Source organism: Dermacentor silvarum, chromosome 1, assembly GCF_013339745.2.
Source record: "Dermacentor silvarum isolate Dsil-2018 chromosome 1, BIME_Dsil_1.4, whole genome shotgun sequence".
Taxonomy (NCBI): Eukaryota; Metazoa; Arthropoda; class Arachnida; order Ixodida; family Ixodidae; genus Dermacentor; species Dermacentor silvarum.
In genome coordinates this window covers 37,892,516-37,907,504 of record NC_051154.1, presented here as the reverse complement: position 1 = coordinate 37,907,504, position 14,989 = coordinate 37,892,516, and the positions used below count along the sequence as shown (strand labels likewise).

Genomic DNA, 14,989 nt, shown 5'->3' with positions numbered 1-14,989 from the left:
TTGTCAGCTTTGATTGGCGGACAGGATGGCTAGGCCCTCTGTGGTTGGTTTAAAACGCCAACATGGTGGAATTTGACATTGTCTAAAATAGCAACCTGCGGTAACTGTGACATTGCTTTTGAGGTACATGTGTTAGGCTGCCATTGTCTACAGGGTGTTTTACCCTGTACTAATGTCCAGTGTAGTATCGTGCAGTGCCGAGTTTGAGGACTCGAAATTTTTATTTAAGTGCAGGAAGCTGAACACATAGCAATTTGGTACATTGGAGTGAGTTTTCAGCTGTGGATAGTTCAGCAAACCAATTAATAATTAATTGCTCTACTAATGAAGCTTTATTTCAAATACCATTTCTTGTTTTTATTTTTTTTTTTTTACAAATGTACTCTCCATGGCCAGAAATTATTAGCTGTACAAGTTCCAATTTTCCTTGATGTGGAACTGTGTCTGGGCTTACAGGGTTGACATCAAAATTGGGCCAAGTGCTCTTTTTCATTGTACTTCAGTTTGTCCTCATCCAATATTGCATTGTTACATTTCGAATCATGCATTTAAGAATGCGGTATAGCTCAATTGCCATGGATGGCAGCTAGGATGATATACTGTGGGGTCATTAAAGAGATTACAAGGCCTCCAACAGCGGTGGTGACTGATGCCCAGCCCTGCTGTGGTTCAGATGCAATAAATTTTTCTCTTTCCAAGTGAGAACAAATTGACATTACTCTCTCTCTCTTAAAAATTAAAAAATCTCATAGATGAATAGTCAAAGGCATTGCATTTTTGTTTCTGGCTGTGAAAATTAAGTGCGTGTTACAGTCGAAGGATTGCTATAATAGAGTAAATATGGTAGTATATGTGTTCTCGCGTATGCATTCTTGACTATTCCTGCAAGCATAAACAGAATGCACCCAGCACCAGCATCGACAATTTGTCCTGGGCCACCAACTAGCACACCAATACATTTTGTATGTGATTTATGTATTGGTTTTATTGAGCACCGAAATGTTATTGAAGCTAATAATAAGTGCAGAAAAAAAGAAAAAAGTACTCGGGATCGAATCCTGGCCACGGCAGCCGCATTTCGATGGGGGCGAAATGTGCTGCACATTAAAGAACCCCAAGTGGTCCAAATTATTCCCGAGTCTCCCACTATGGCGTGCCTCATAATCGGATCGTGGCTTTGTGGGTAATACCCCATCATTTAATTTTAAAAAGTACTAGCCATGTAAGTTTATATTATGACTGATGAAAGTAACATATATATATCCATTATTTTACTGCATGACCTCGCTAAACTGTAAGTGAGCATTCCAATGAAATCCGGTAACTTGGCGGTGTTCTTATCACCAGATCACTTCAAATCGTACAACCTACAGTATTTTACTGCTAATACCAGCAATCATAAGGTAGCTTTGGTTGCCGTAAAAAAAAATAAAGAATTGAACACCTAAATTGTGTAATTAGGCAGTGCCCAATGCCAGCTTGGCCTGCATAGCTGTGGTAAAGTGGTGTCACATGATCCAGCATTTCATGCAGACTCATGGAGTTGGCACAGATTAATGACATCTGCCAATATGACATTGCATAACCATTGCTGGTACTGTGAATTGAAGCCCTAATCATAAAATAAACATTCAAGGAAAAATACAAGTGCTGGAAACCTGTGAGAATGTGTGAGTATTGGAGTTAAAATTAGAACAACTGACCAAGTACAATAATTTAATATGTTTCATTTGCTAGTACACGTACATTTGAATGCTTAACACAAAATTCACAGTATTGCAGCATCTGTGATTCATGGCCTGTTGCCAGACTGGTGCAGAGCTTTATTCTGAGACACATGAACAAGTGCAATGCCTAGTGGGCTTCATGTGGCCTGTTAGGACTCTGTGGGGAATGTGACCAGTTGTGTGCCTATTTGATTGCACCTTGCATTATCCTGAGTACATTGCAGCAACGTGAAAGGACGCATGCTTTGGATTAAAGCTGTATTGTGTTATCCATCATGCCTCTGTCATGAATATATGCCTATTCCATTTGACCTCTTGCTGCTTTCTTTTGTAAGAACACACTGCTGTGATCAGAGGCTGGCAAAGGAAAGGTGTGCTGTTGCTCTTTTCAGGATGATGAGTCATCAGTGGAGTTTGCCAACCGAGTCAAATCCAAGATTGCCGAGCAGGGTGGCCTGCTCGACTTAAACTGGGATGGCTTGCTCAAGCGCACCTACGTCAAGCGGGAGTGGAAGGAGCAGCAACAGAAGGACTTCAGTCAACGCCTCAAGCTGACGTGAGCCTCAGCAAGGAAAGAGACTGTTTGGGCACACATGTACATAGCATGGGTTGGCTTAGTTTCTATGCTGGGCCCTTTCTGCTACATGCCAACCAGTGAAAGTGGTCCAGCAGAGGTGATAGTTTATTCATGTGGAATCAACACTATGTACAATCATTGTGATCAGTTCTGTACTCAGGCCATGTATATATAATGCTGTTTAGCGTTTGGCATAGCTTGCTAAGCAGGGCGACAACTGCTTGCAGGTTGGTTCAAACTGTGATAACATGTTGGCCTTTAGAGAAAAAAAAAAAAAAAGAGAGAAGGAAGATGAGGCAGCAAGCACCTGCTGAGTTGTTGCTGATGGAATGAGATGTCATATCTCGAATACCTCAATAAAGTTAAGTTTTGACAGCACAAAAGAAATATGCTGTCCTCGTGGCTAAAAGGATGTGATGTATGATAATTACTACAAGATGTGATGAGGCTTGCATGCAGGCTGTTGAAGTGCCATTGTACAACACAGAAATTCACTTTCATTTTTAGAGAATGGAAGACAGTGACTTTCCAAGAAACTAAAATGCACCCGATGACTTGCACACCAGTCTGCCAGGACACAGCATCAAGGCCGCTCAAGTGCAACTAGAATAGTTTGTTCTTTGGAGTGTCCCCACTTCTATGATGGTCCTTGGAAGACAATGCTAGGAAGTGGACTTCTTGCGAAAGTAGTTCAGTATCCTTTGCCAGTGGGACATGGTTCGGAATGACACTGTGGGCTTTACACTCGGGGTGGGACCAGAGTCAGTGGTGTGCGAAGCATCTGTTGTCTGCTGCTCAGCTGGTTCCCGGCTGTGTTTGTTGCGCTTCTTGAGCTTTTTGTACTTGTTACGCACCAAGTGTGATTTGGTGTGGGAAATCATGGCTCGTTTGAGTTGCACAACGATCTCCACAACAGCCTTGGCCACTTCGGTAGGGGGTGCTTCTTTCTCAGACAGGACAGACCACTTCTCTTCAGTGATGCCATGTGGGGTCTAAAAAAATATGCAGCCAAAAAAAAAAAAAAAAAACGGAAGTAGATTAGAAATCACTCTTTACAGAAGGTATTTCATACGGCTCACCTCTAAAATCTTCAGAGGCACGCCAAACTGACCACCAGCTGCTCCTCCAGTTGAGACTACAGGCACAACAAAGTGATCGCTCCAGACGAATTGTTCAACCTCGTGAGCTGCACAAGGACCACCTGCAATGCACGCATTGTACCATTGTTGTATCCCCAGTTTCCCATGTCTATTTCATGCAACCTCTACAATAATGGGCTGATAATGATAGGTTACTGCCTTATTAATAATTATTTGCATACTAAAAAGGCCAGAACTCATCACTCCTAATGGTTTTTCAGCAAGGGAGAGTTAAATGACAAAAAGTTGCTACAGTCGAGCTCCAATATGTCAATTTCGTGTATGAAAGCTTGTAAAATACTGATGCTTCTAAAGCTGTAATTTGAGAGTTCAGCAAAATCATTAGTTATATTGTGCAAAAGTAGCAAATATAATAAAACATAAAACAGCTGGTTCACCATTCTGCCCCGAAATTTGAATTTCTACTACTGCAATTATAATTTGTGGAAGATTTTAACATTTAGGCTGGATTTAACATCACTCACTGTATCATCATCATAGGCGATTGTCAGCTATTGTCAGTCACCTTTGCTGAACACATTGGACAAAATATTTTTTGTGTCACAACAAAGGAAAGGGTTTGGACTGTGTGCTTGTCTTAGCTAATGCTCAAGTCAGTGAGGGAGAGGATAACTGCAGGAACTCCACCCAACTCCACCCGTGTGCTTGAGCGTAACTAAATGAAGATGTAACTGAATGTTGCTGTGCAGCAACTGAGAAAGCATAAGTGACCTGATAAATAGGAGTAAGTTAATGGTCTGAGCAACTATTTGAGAGCGATGCAGAACCCCCTATGCTTAAAATGCATGTAGAGCTGTTATTAAATGCTAAGAATTTTGGGTCTAGTACGTCATATGTTGATGTGTAATCAACCCGTAGCCACAATGAAGAAAACAGAACTCGGCAAAGCAAAGGAGGTTGGAAAGTGTAGTGAGGAAACATGCTATGTGTTAAGGTGCATACTGACTGCTTGCACAGCTGGAAGTTCCCACAGTGTGTGCTCAGCCTCAAAGTCCCAGATGAAGCCATTTTTGCAGAAATACACAAAAGCTATTTTCTCCGTGCATTCTTTAGTGCCGCCTTTAACGTGCCACTGAAAGACGAGTGTAAAGAGGCCCTATAAAATGCTTGGAACTTTTTTGCAATTTTTGCTATACCAAGTTTCTCTGTACCCCTCCTGAGTTCAACATAATAAAGTTTGACTGCAGCTTGTTGCGGACCGGTGCTGATGAATATGGCATTATCCTTTTATTATTATTTTTTTCTAGCTGAATTAAATGTTGTGCACTGTGTTGCTGTCTAGGTAATTGTGCAGTGTCTGCAAGCATGAAACACTTTGTACTACTGTTCAAAAGGCAGGTGCGACAGCCTGTGGTAGGTGCATGCTATTCTCTGTCACTTTGATGCATGCTGTCTTACCTTCTACCACGATGCATGTGTCAAAAGCACGTGCCACTGCACTTTCACGTTCTTTGACTGAATTCCCGAGGAACAGGTTTCTCCCGTAGTTGACTGCCGCAAAAGAACCATCACTGTTCTGCTGCACTTTGCCAGTGAACATCTGCAAAAGACAAGCTGCAGTTAGTTTTCTGAAAACAAGCTTCAACTGACCAATCTTCAACCTTGTCATCTCGCTTGGGCAGTATGTGAAAGACTCGAGGGTCAGTGTGGCCATTGTTGACTCTGCATTCATGAAACGTCCTGGCTACAACATCAGGTGCTCCAAAGAATCCTCCTGTCACAACAGCCAGGTTGGGCCTCTTTGCAAGCTCCTTGCCAATCTCCCTGGGAATTACAAGCAGAAAAAAATGTTAGCATTGGCAGGAAGACGGTGTGAATTGGTTGTTCAGTAAGTTTGGTACTAATGCCCTACCGTAATGTGGAATGCTGCTTGCTTTGTGGCCAGGAAAGACTATTGTTGCAGGGGTTTGACTTGAGCATGCACTACTACTTGGAATGTAAACATTTTACTGGATCCTTTAACCTCCAGTCATGCAGGACTGCATGCTCACGCTGCTGCAATTGAGTGTGGTCAGCAGAGTAGTTGGAAAAACTGTCTCTGTGCCTGGAAATACGGTGGTGTTGGTGCTGACCATTGCCATGCACATATTTTTGTACGGCTCAAACTAAACCTGAAGCAGCCTATGGCTTGCAAATTTTGACCTGTGTTTCACTGAAAGCAAAGTTCAATGGCACCTATGTACTGGCATGTGTGGACATGGTGACTTATTTGCAGAGGGCAGTCAAACCTGGCCAAAGTGGCTGTTGGATATTGGGCACATCTGGTGGATGCAATAGGATATTCAATTTGGGATAAACAATTTATACATGGCATGCTTAATCCCATCCTAGCGGAAGTGGGTCCTACTTATACATGGCGGTGGATTCGGTGCTTACTGCATGTGTATGTGTTGTAAAATATGTGCAGTTTTCTTGCTTACAACTACCTGCCAGTTACAGCCATGGAAGTGTGCATGGTTCCCTGATAACCATTTGCATTTAGCATCACATAGTGCTTCTGCCATTGCTATTGTATGTTCATGTTAAATATAAAATGGTAGCATTTAAACATTTAAAAGGAAATATCTTTTGCATCTGAGCATGGTCAGCACCTACGGTCAAGCTACTCAGTGGCCTTGCTGTTTTCACTTTCTCTTCACTAATAACTTTATCATGTTTTTTTACACATTGGGTCAGGTAAAAAAGATGCAGCCACCCTGCCTTTTCAATTTCGTGCACATAAACACAGAAATTTAGTCCTTCACCCCGTTATTCTTAGCAATTCTTTGTTTTAGTATAGTAAACTCGACGTAATGTCTATAGTCCCTCATCCTATTTTTGGTAAGGGTAGCACTTTTTTGCTACAGTAAACCCGACGTAATATCCTTATTCTCTGTTCAATGATCAACTTACTGTCAACTCTTGCTTTATGTGCAAGTTCCCAAACAATGATAAAATTAAAGTTGTATTACAGGGGTCGTGGATGCAAGCTGTAGCAGTGGACCAAGAAATGCACAAGTTTATGTGGCCTTTCTAGTATCCCTGCTTTGATGTACTAAGCAGCATTATTTTCAACTTTTTTTTTTCTTGTAAGAGTGTAAAGAGCACTGAATCACTTATATGCCTCTTTTTCTTGCCTGTGGATCAGATACAGCAACTGTGTGTATGCGCAGAAATCATGTGCACTTCACCTGGGCCATATTGTGACTTTCATGCAATGACTGCCTTAAAGCTGTGCGTCCTTATTGGCTGATGCAGCAAAAGCATGTGTGCTAGTTCCAATGCCACAAAGTGTGTCGGTGCTGCTTCAAAAAGTGGTGTGCTTAGCAGAAACTTATTTGGAAGTACCTTACAGGCTTTATCATGAGGAATTGGGCATGGGGGTTATCACAAGTGAGAGAGATGCTGACTTCAATGAGAAGCTGAAGATGTTAAACTGGCTGATGACCATAAATACACTGCACTAGCAAGACAGTGGAAAACTTGCACATCAAGCAAAAAGAACCTGGCTGATGACCATAAACACTGCACTAGCAAGACAGTGCAAAACTTTCACATCAAGCAAAAAGAAAACAGAGAAGCAACACTTTGCGCACAGTAGATATTCTTAGAAGATTCCTTAGCTATTATGCATGAATGAAAATGTAACCTGATGTATGTTCCCTAGCTTTTAAAATCAAGCAACATGCTATGGCCCAGGAAAGTCACACTTGTACAACAGTGATAAATGTGATGTTGGGTCACTGCAATTGCTTAGAAGCTCCAGCCCATGTTAAGCTTTTTTGTATTTTGAAAACATATTAAACAAGTTGCCTAATCACAGAATATTTATTGTCCTTACTAAAATCAAATGGGGACTTTCTTCACACGGCAACTTCTTGTCAAGGCAAGCAAGTATGCGTGCACATGTCATAACTAAGCTAGCACAGCTCCTGCTGCATCAGTCAATAAGCACATGCCAGATTGACAGTGTTCATGGTGACTGAAGTTGGACTATGAACCCTGTATGCTCAGGTATGAATAAGAGCAAAAGAACTGCACCACAGTGCCCTGTAGGTAATGTGTGTTTGCACAGCATGTGTTAGAAGAGCTAGGGTGCCTCTGGAACAACATGTATTCGAAACGGGCATTCTTGTGTATGTTGTTGCCTTGTTCAAACAGGCCACTGGAAACGTCACTGCCATTGCCTGTGCTGAACTCAAACAAGGCATTATAGTTATGTATGTGGCCTTCTATCTAGATATATCTCGAAAACTTGGCTAAACGAATAACCTGGTCCATGATATGCTGCATTAACATTTCACTGGTGAGAAGTTTATCTTTTGATTTAACACAGGTACATTTCTTGTACATATTATTGGTGAGGAAAGGTAAATGCACCTTTGAAGCAATGACTCTAGTGCACCAGACACTCTTGTGAGGTCTCACCGACCAAAATTACCTTTCCAGGGCTGTAAAAGTTGAGTGTTGGTGGGCCTAAATGATAGTATGCACTCTTGTAGTTGCTTCGTAGGGTATTTGTGTTTTACTCATTGCATTTTTATTGGGATCTCTATTAATAAAGTTAGGGTTTTCTGCCGCATGTGGCTGCTTTTAAGTTTGGAAGGCACATGTTTTCATTTGGTGATTGTGATTGTGCAGCTTAATCAAAAGTGCTACAATTGCTTGAATGGTTGAGAGCTCAGTGGACAGTTTTTAGTTTCCATGATATCTCTGCCTTTACGTGTTGGGTGTGTATGACTGAAATAAATGCTGTAACGCACCTGCATATTTCGACTGATCTTGTTGACTGCAGCTTGCTGCTCCCAGCAATGTACACGCATGTTTCCAGAGACGGAATTTCCTTCTTGATGAAACTTACCTGCAAATAGCATAACAAATATATATATATATATATATATATACATCGGGCCATGAACACACTGTTGATAAAGGTGACCTAAGCTATTGAAGGGTGGCATGCTATTCACCAAGCATTGCATTGTGGCTTCCGCGGCAGCATCCTTTGGGGTTTCTGAAGTGTCGGGGCTTGTTGCACGCCTTATCCGGATCCTCAGTATGTTTTCAAACTCGGGGTTATCCCTCTGAAAAGAAATATAATGGATTGCATGAAGGCTTTTTAAAGCTTGCTTTGTTTTAGGTTGATTCTTTGATATGGTTTCACTTGTCTTTAAAGTGGAAAACTAAGTTACCACCATCATAGTAATTGAAACATTCCTATGCTGTAGTAACGATACCTTGGAATTTTTTATGTGATGTCACAAATGAAAGGCCTTGGCATGTGATATCAAAAGAAAAAAAAATGTAGCATCAGTGCAAATGTCAGCACCGCAGTGTTGGGTCAGTTGCGAGTCCACTCTGGGACCAGAGTATTCACATTGCAGCATATTCTGAGTGGTCCTAATGCAAAGGAATTCTTGTATCATATTTATCTGTTGGAAGTGCATGTAGTCTGCATCTCTAGTAGACTGGTCTTTAGCAGGTATATATGACATAAGCAGTGAAATCAAGTATTTTCTGTGCACACTTGACTGGCTGACAGCAACATTTTCACAATAGATAAATGCTTGCAACACCTTTTCGTCGATTTTTGGTGAACAGCTTAATTGCTGCAATTATTTTGTATAGCTATTCTTTGGATCTAACTAGAAGCTAAAATACCTGCATGGCTATTTTAATAAGTCATGATAAAAAAAAAAAAAAAACATGCAATAACTGGCACAATCTAGCTTTTTAAAAGCTCTTGGCCCCTTGCCAGTAAAAGTAAGTTGCTACTTACCGAAATGATGTCATTGCCCATTAGTGACGTGAACCAGCATGGGATTGGGCAGTCGTCACACTTGACCAAAACTACACGCTTCCTGTGTTCAATATAGAATACCTGAAATAATTTGGTTTCAGTTAGTGCTGTTGAAAGTAATATGTTGGGCAGTGCAACTCGCCTGTTGTTCAGAGGTGCGTGATGCTGTGAATTCTTTTGTGATCAAAACAATGACAACTTTAGCCTGAACAGCCTTTTGTTGGAATCGAGTCAGTTTTTCTAGTTTCTCTCCCGCAAGCATAGATACAACGCTCGCATCACTGGCCTGTGATGTAAGGCGGCAGACAGAACGACCTTCTGTGACAGAATATGTGGCATATCCTGTGAAGAGAAATGTTTACATTTGTGAGAGGTGATACATTTATGACAGTCTGAAATGTAGCTTTTGGCAGATGACACAACTTACCAGGTGCTTCCTGCTCTCGAAGTGAGCTTAGCCGCTTGTGTTCCAGGATGCGGTTGTTGGCCTCCCTGTAAGTGTCACTAAAGACTCTTTCACCCTCTGGAATGGGTGCAAGCTCCCGAGGTGTGTTAGGGTTGGTAGGAATGCTTTCTGTGTCTGAACAGCTGTCTCTTGCTTCATTCAGCTCTGTTGTGCTCCAGACCCTGAACCCATCTTGCTCAAGCATTCTTGCAATAACTTGTACCTGTGAAGACCACACTGTTAGCAAACATTTTGCAGAAGCAGATGTGTAGGATGCCTACCATCTCCTTTTGTTTCGGATGTGCCGTTATCACAATGAGCTCCTTGGTCTCCACAGGTTCGAGCGATTCTGTTGTACAAATGGCAGCGGCCGCTTCTGATATAGAACTGACTCGCATTGTTGACTGCTCATCAACAGTGGCAAGAGTGCCTAAGTGAGAAGTTCGCTTGATCTGCAACCAAAAAGCAGCATGTTGGGCACAGTCAGAACACAAAACTGTCTCTCTGTTACCTTTAAGCTGGATGTCTTGCTTCGACGTTCGGCAATTTGTTCCCTCTTGACTGTCTGTCTATAGCGTTCAGCAATCTCTTTGGCAACTCGCTTCAAGTTAGTTTCATCCCAAACTCTATAGTCATATTTGTACCCCTCTCCCGTGGGAGTAGAGCCAGTAGGTGCTCCAAGATCAGGACACTGATCCATTGGCCTGTTCTGCTTGCCCTGGCCGGTCTCATGTTCTGAAGCCTTCCACGCTGCAATGTACTGAGTGGATGCGAACTGAATAGCAAGGCACTCTGGTGGCCAGGTCTCGAGGAAGTTGACAGGGATGATTACTTTGTGAAGCACATCTGCTAGCTTGACCTATGTGGGAAAAAAATTTAACCATTAGAATATGTACACATCCCGCAACATTGCATGCTTTTGCCAAAAGCACTTGCCTCTCGGTTTGTCCACTGTGTCTTGCCATACATGGGACTGATTAGAGGCACAAATAAGTGGCACTCGCTCACTGCATAATTGAGCGCATCCTGCCAGTCACTTCCAATCTTGATCTCATCAATGTCCTAGGAGATTATGCAATCAGAGCATCATTACAAATGCTGCGATCATGTCTATAAAATTTGTAAATTAGTACTCACAAGGTATACACTGAAGTTCATTTTGTGCAACTCCTGCTTGAGGTTCAGAGCATGTTGTGCCGTCTCGGCTCGTACATAACTTATAAGAATGGGCTTTGGTTCATTTCTGGAATGAAGAGTACAGCCATTATTGATGCTGTCTATAAAATACGTTCTCCATCTTTCAGCTGTGTTACACTATAGCAATGCCTTGGTGGCTCTTGAAAAACAGCTTGCAGAAGAGTAATGATTAACATCAATTGTTAAATAAGGAACCATAAATGCAGTTCAAAGTCATTGTATGCCTATATGCTTTCCCCTATGTGTCTTTGCAAAGTGATAATATTTTCAAGGTGAATGTTCCGTCATGCGATATGTTTCACTCATTCCCCCTGTGTGAATGCATTGGCATAACTAACTGTAAGAGACAAGTTCACCGCACACAATTTACAGTTTACAGGTGAGTTGCACAGACATCCGAAACAAAAGTTCCTTCACTCATTCCCTATTTCAACATTTCTCTTTTTTTTGCCTAAAAAAAGAAGCAAAATGGAATTACCCTCCTGCCTCCATCACTGATACTATCTGTTAAACACTCCTCTTTGTAATGCCTTAGGGCCCTGAGAGTATGTAAATAAATAAATAATGTGTGAATGCATTGGCATAACTAACTGTAAGAGACAAGTTCACCGCACACAATTTACAGTTTACAGGTGAGTTGCACAGACATCCGAAACAAAAGTTCCTTCACTCATTCCCTATTTCAACATCAGCTTGAATGCAGAAGACTCGGCACAGATGCGGCACTGCAAAAGTGCACTTGACTACTGATTTTGCATACTGTGTGACCCATGCTGTCCTTGGGTGAAGTGCATGCATTGGTAGTGCGACGAGGCCATGTAGTGTGCAGTTCAGGTGCAGTGGCTCATATAACGCAGTGGCGCAGCTGTGCCCACTTTGTAACTTCGCTTGTGGATTTATTGCATCATGTGTGCAATACGCCCACGGCAGGATGAACTAGCCACCAGCAAACTAAACGGATCAGTCAGTGTTCATGCGCCATCTGTGCTGACCATAACAAAGCCAGTTGCAAAGTGTATTCAGTGATGCTGATATGTTTCCGCATTACTGAATATTGAAGCACCCTGCAGTCTGTGCATATCGGGCCGTATTTTTTGCAGTGAAGTGCTCAAAGGGCGTGGCATATGCCTGGTCAGAAGGAACATGGGAGGGTGATCTAACAGCATTCTCCCTGAGCATTTTGCTATAAGCTCTTCTCAATATGGCAGACTCTCTGGCGAGTTCATGTTCTCTAGCGTGCGAGTCACTCTTTAACGAATAAGGCGGCAGTTTAGCGCATAATGCAATTCAGTGGCACAATAGCTGGCGCAATATGCGCAGTAAGTCTTGCATTGTACTAAACATTCGCAGATGCGTGCGAGCAATGAGAAAACTTAAATCAAGACGGCCCTCCGCAACTGGGATAACAACGCGCCAGAAGACGAGAGAGGTGCCAACCCCAGTACCACCTATTGACCCTTTTTGCGGAGCAGTTTGTTCTAGAGAAACGAGATGGCGCTTTCGGTGGCACGACGTATGTCGCCTCAGCGACTGCGCACGAATACGAACCGCTTCTACCTTGGTTCTGTGCGATCAGCTGTCGGAAATGCAACTGAGTTTTCGCTAAAGCACTGTGCTCCAATCATGCTGGATTGAAGACGTGTGCAGTAGTTGGCTGCAAAAATAGTGACTGGCATATTAAGGAATGTAATTAACACGTGCGGCCAAGTTCGCGGACCGCTGCTGTAACAGTCCGTACGTGTTACCGGCACTTCGAGATGTACGGCATTCCTCGAGGATACAGAAATTTGCTCATCAGCCAGCGTTGTATCGTTAACCTTCAAAGAAAGGGCTTCAGCCCCGGAACGTAGGCAAGAGTAAGTACCGCTCGTTAAACAATGACGAAGGTAGTTGCGCCGCTTCCTGTTATAGTAAGTTATTGCGCACAGTATCTATACACATTTACCCCAACTGGCACGGAAACTTACACCCACTCTTTCGCTAACGTGTAGAGAATACGTGAATGGGCGCACGTTTGAATCTATGCACACAATAAATGACGGACTACACCAATAGCGCACGAATGGTCGAAGCTGAATGTTTCCTGACGGTCCACAAGAGTAAGCGAGTTACTGCCATAATAAACCTTTGCTACCAGGTTTTACAATGTACAGAACAGCTACGGTTCAAGCGTTGTGCGCAGCGAGAACAAATATATCGGAACTGAGCACACCCGCGAGGGATTAGGCCGAAAATAATCAGACAGTGACCGCACCGAAGAACTTTACAGAGTCAGAATTATGACAAGCCGCTGCTTCAAAATATTTGCCAAATAAAGAACGAATTCGAGCCAAACACACCAATGCTGATTCAATTCATGCGGAAAGTTTTGATATCTTGGAATAGATATTTAGCCCCGCTAAAGCAAGCACCATATACGCTGCTTGCGCCGTTTGGACGTAGCTTAATCAGCTCCGACAGCGCTTTTGCATCTTCTCTGAAGCTGTGGCGAAAGCTTCGTGTCGTCCACCCAGTCACCGTCTACGATATCTCCTGAAACAGAGGTTTGCTAAGCCGCACCGGCGTCGTACACATCCATTGTAAATACTGAGGCAACACAGGCAGCTGAGGCAAGCAATGGACGCGTCACCACGTGATCAAACATGGCAGCGCCCACGGGATCGCTGCGAAAAGGGTCAATAGTAGAGAGAAGTCGAGCAGGCGTCAGCCAATCATAGCAGCTCCCAGGCACAGTACTGTTCTCTGCTATACTCTAGCATCGCGGCGGAGTGCCTGAGGCCTTGAAGTAAAATATACGGCAATCTGTGGGCCCCTAGTTCGAATCCTCGCGGCGGACAGCGGATTGTATTTTCCCTCCATACGCTTCTCGCAAAGCACTTTGGGATCCCTGCGACGATCACCAAGGGACATCAAAACGACTAGGGGAGGGTGCACATAACAACTATTGCTGTAAAATAGCACAAGCGCGCAAACGAGCAATGAAACTGTTGTGATAATGATGATCATCTATTTCCATCCCCTTTGAAATGAGGCGAAACTCCTGTGATAATGATGATCTATATTGGCATCCCCTTTGAAACGGGGCGGTCATCTAGCCTGCTTGAGTTAATCAGGTATGCTATACATGCTTTTCATTCTAGCATTTTTGTATACATCTCCTTAATCTTTTTTTTCTATTCCTCAAAACTTACCTACCTTGTACCGCTACCTACGCGTGTAACGGATTCGGTCGTATCAAGCTCTTCCCTGCTTTTTTTTTTTTTTTTTTCCCACCAATACTTTAAACGTCTCTTGCTCTTGCTTGATAGTAGACTCTATGCAGCTCCATCTGGCTGAGCTGTTCCCAGCAGGCAATTCAACGCCCTTTCATCTTGTGTTTTCCTTCGACCACAAACGAGACGGGAAGGAATCGCGATTGTGGGTCACGTTACTTAACACTTGGACTTAGTTTAGCGTGGTCGAAGGAAAACACAAGATGAAAGGGCGTTGAATTGCCTGCTCGGCGCGTTATTTTTTCCCCCGCCTTTTTAACGTGGAGTGCACCCATTTATATATTTCGAATTACTGTATTGAACGAAATCCCACCCACATTCGGCGCGGTGGTGTTCCTTCGGGAGGTGCTCTTTCCCTAAGTGCACTGCGCTGGCCTGAAATGACCAATATCGCTTCTCGAGTGTGGGGGCTGTTTCAGAGGCACTCGGCATTCCGAGGTCCATTTATCTGCGTAATCTAGACATTTAGGCCTAGTGCTGCGCGCGGCATAACAAGCCACGAAGCCTTTACGCACAAGAAATAAAGCTGCTCTCTTGTGTTCGATGAGTCAATTATTCCCGTGAACGTGCCTTGTCACGCCACTTATTCGGCCAAGCTACACAGTGTGCGAGTGGTGCACGGCCTAGCAGGAACGTTCGCCACGTGGGCACGGCCACGCGGCTCCACGTGTGTGGGCGCTGAACAGTTGGCGCTGTTCAGCATTGCAGTGGTAAAACCGGGCTGAATGTTGCAAATGTGGGAGTGGGCGGGGGGGGGGGGGGGGGACGCAGTGAACATGCGCTGCCCAAAATGTGCAACGAGGGGGTATCGTTCAATCAAGCTGAACAATGA

At 43.4% G+C, this 14,989-nt stretch overlaps 2 protein-coding genes across 4 annotated transcripts in view; one reads left to right on the top strand and one right to left on the bottom strand.

Moving 5' to 3' along the window:
- LOC119460681 (glycerol-3-phosphate acyltransferase 4) overlaps positions 1-4,667 on the top strand; it is a 36,715-nt gene extending 32,048 nt beyond the window's left edge. For 2 of the 3 annotated variants that reach the window (XM_049666798.1, XM_049666793.1), the window contains 2 exons: positions 2,120-2,283; positions 2,812-4,667. In XM_049666798.1, coding sequence (XP_049522755.1) covers positions 2,120-2,283; positions 2,812-2,911 — 264 coding nt within the window. In that variant the 3' untranslated portion in view covers positions 2,912-4,667. Of the gene's footprint in view, positions 1-2,119; positions 2,696-2,811 lie in introns of those variants that run through there. The other variant, XM_037721732.2, reaches the window with a different exon arrangement.
- On the bottom strand, positions 1,724-11,123 carry LOC119433855 (uncharacterized). The gene is made up of 13 exons (XM_037701477.2): positions 10,826-11,123; positions 10,625-10,750; positions 10,200-10,547; positions 9,970-10,140; positions 9,671-9,911; positions 9,386-9,585; positions 9,223-9,324; positions 8,414-8,527; positions 8,207-8,304; positions 5,066-5,228; positions 4,863-5,004; positions 3,384-3,505; positions 1,724-3,296 (listed from the first exon to the last, which is right to left on the bottom strand). The coding sequence occupies exons 1-13, from the start codon at positions 10,844-10,846 to the stop codon at positions 2,967-2,969; spliced, it is 2,178 nt and encodes a 725-aa protein (XP_037557405.2). The 5' UTR covers positions 10,847-11,123; the 3' UTR covers positions 1,724-2,966.
- Between the last annotated feature and the right edge of the window lie 3,866 nt (positions 11,124-14,989).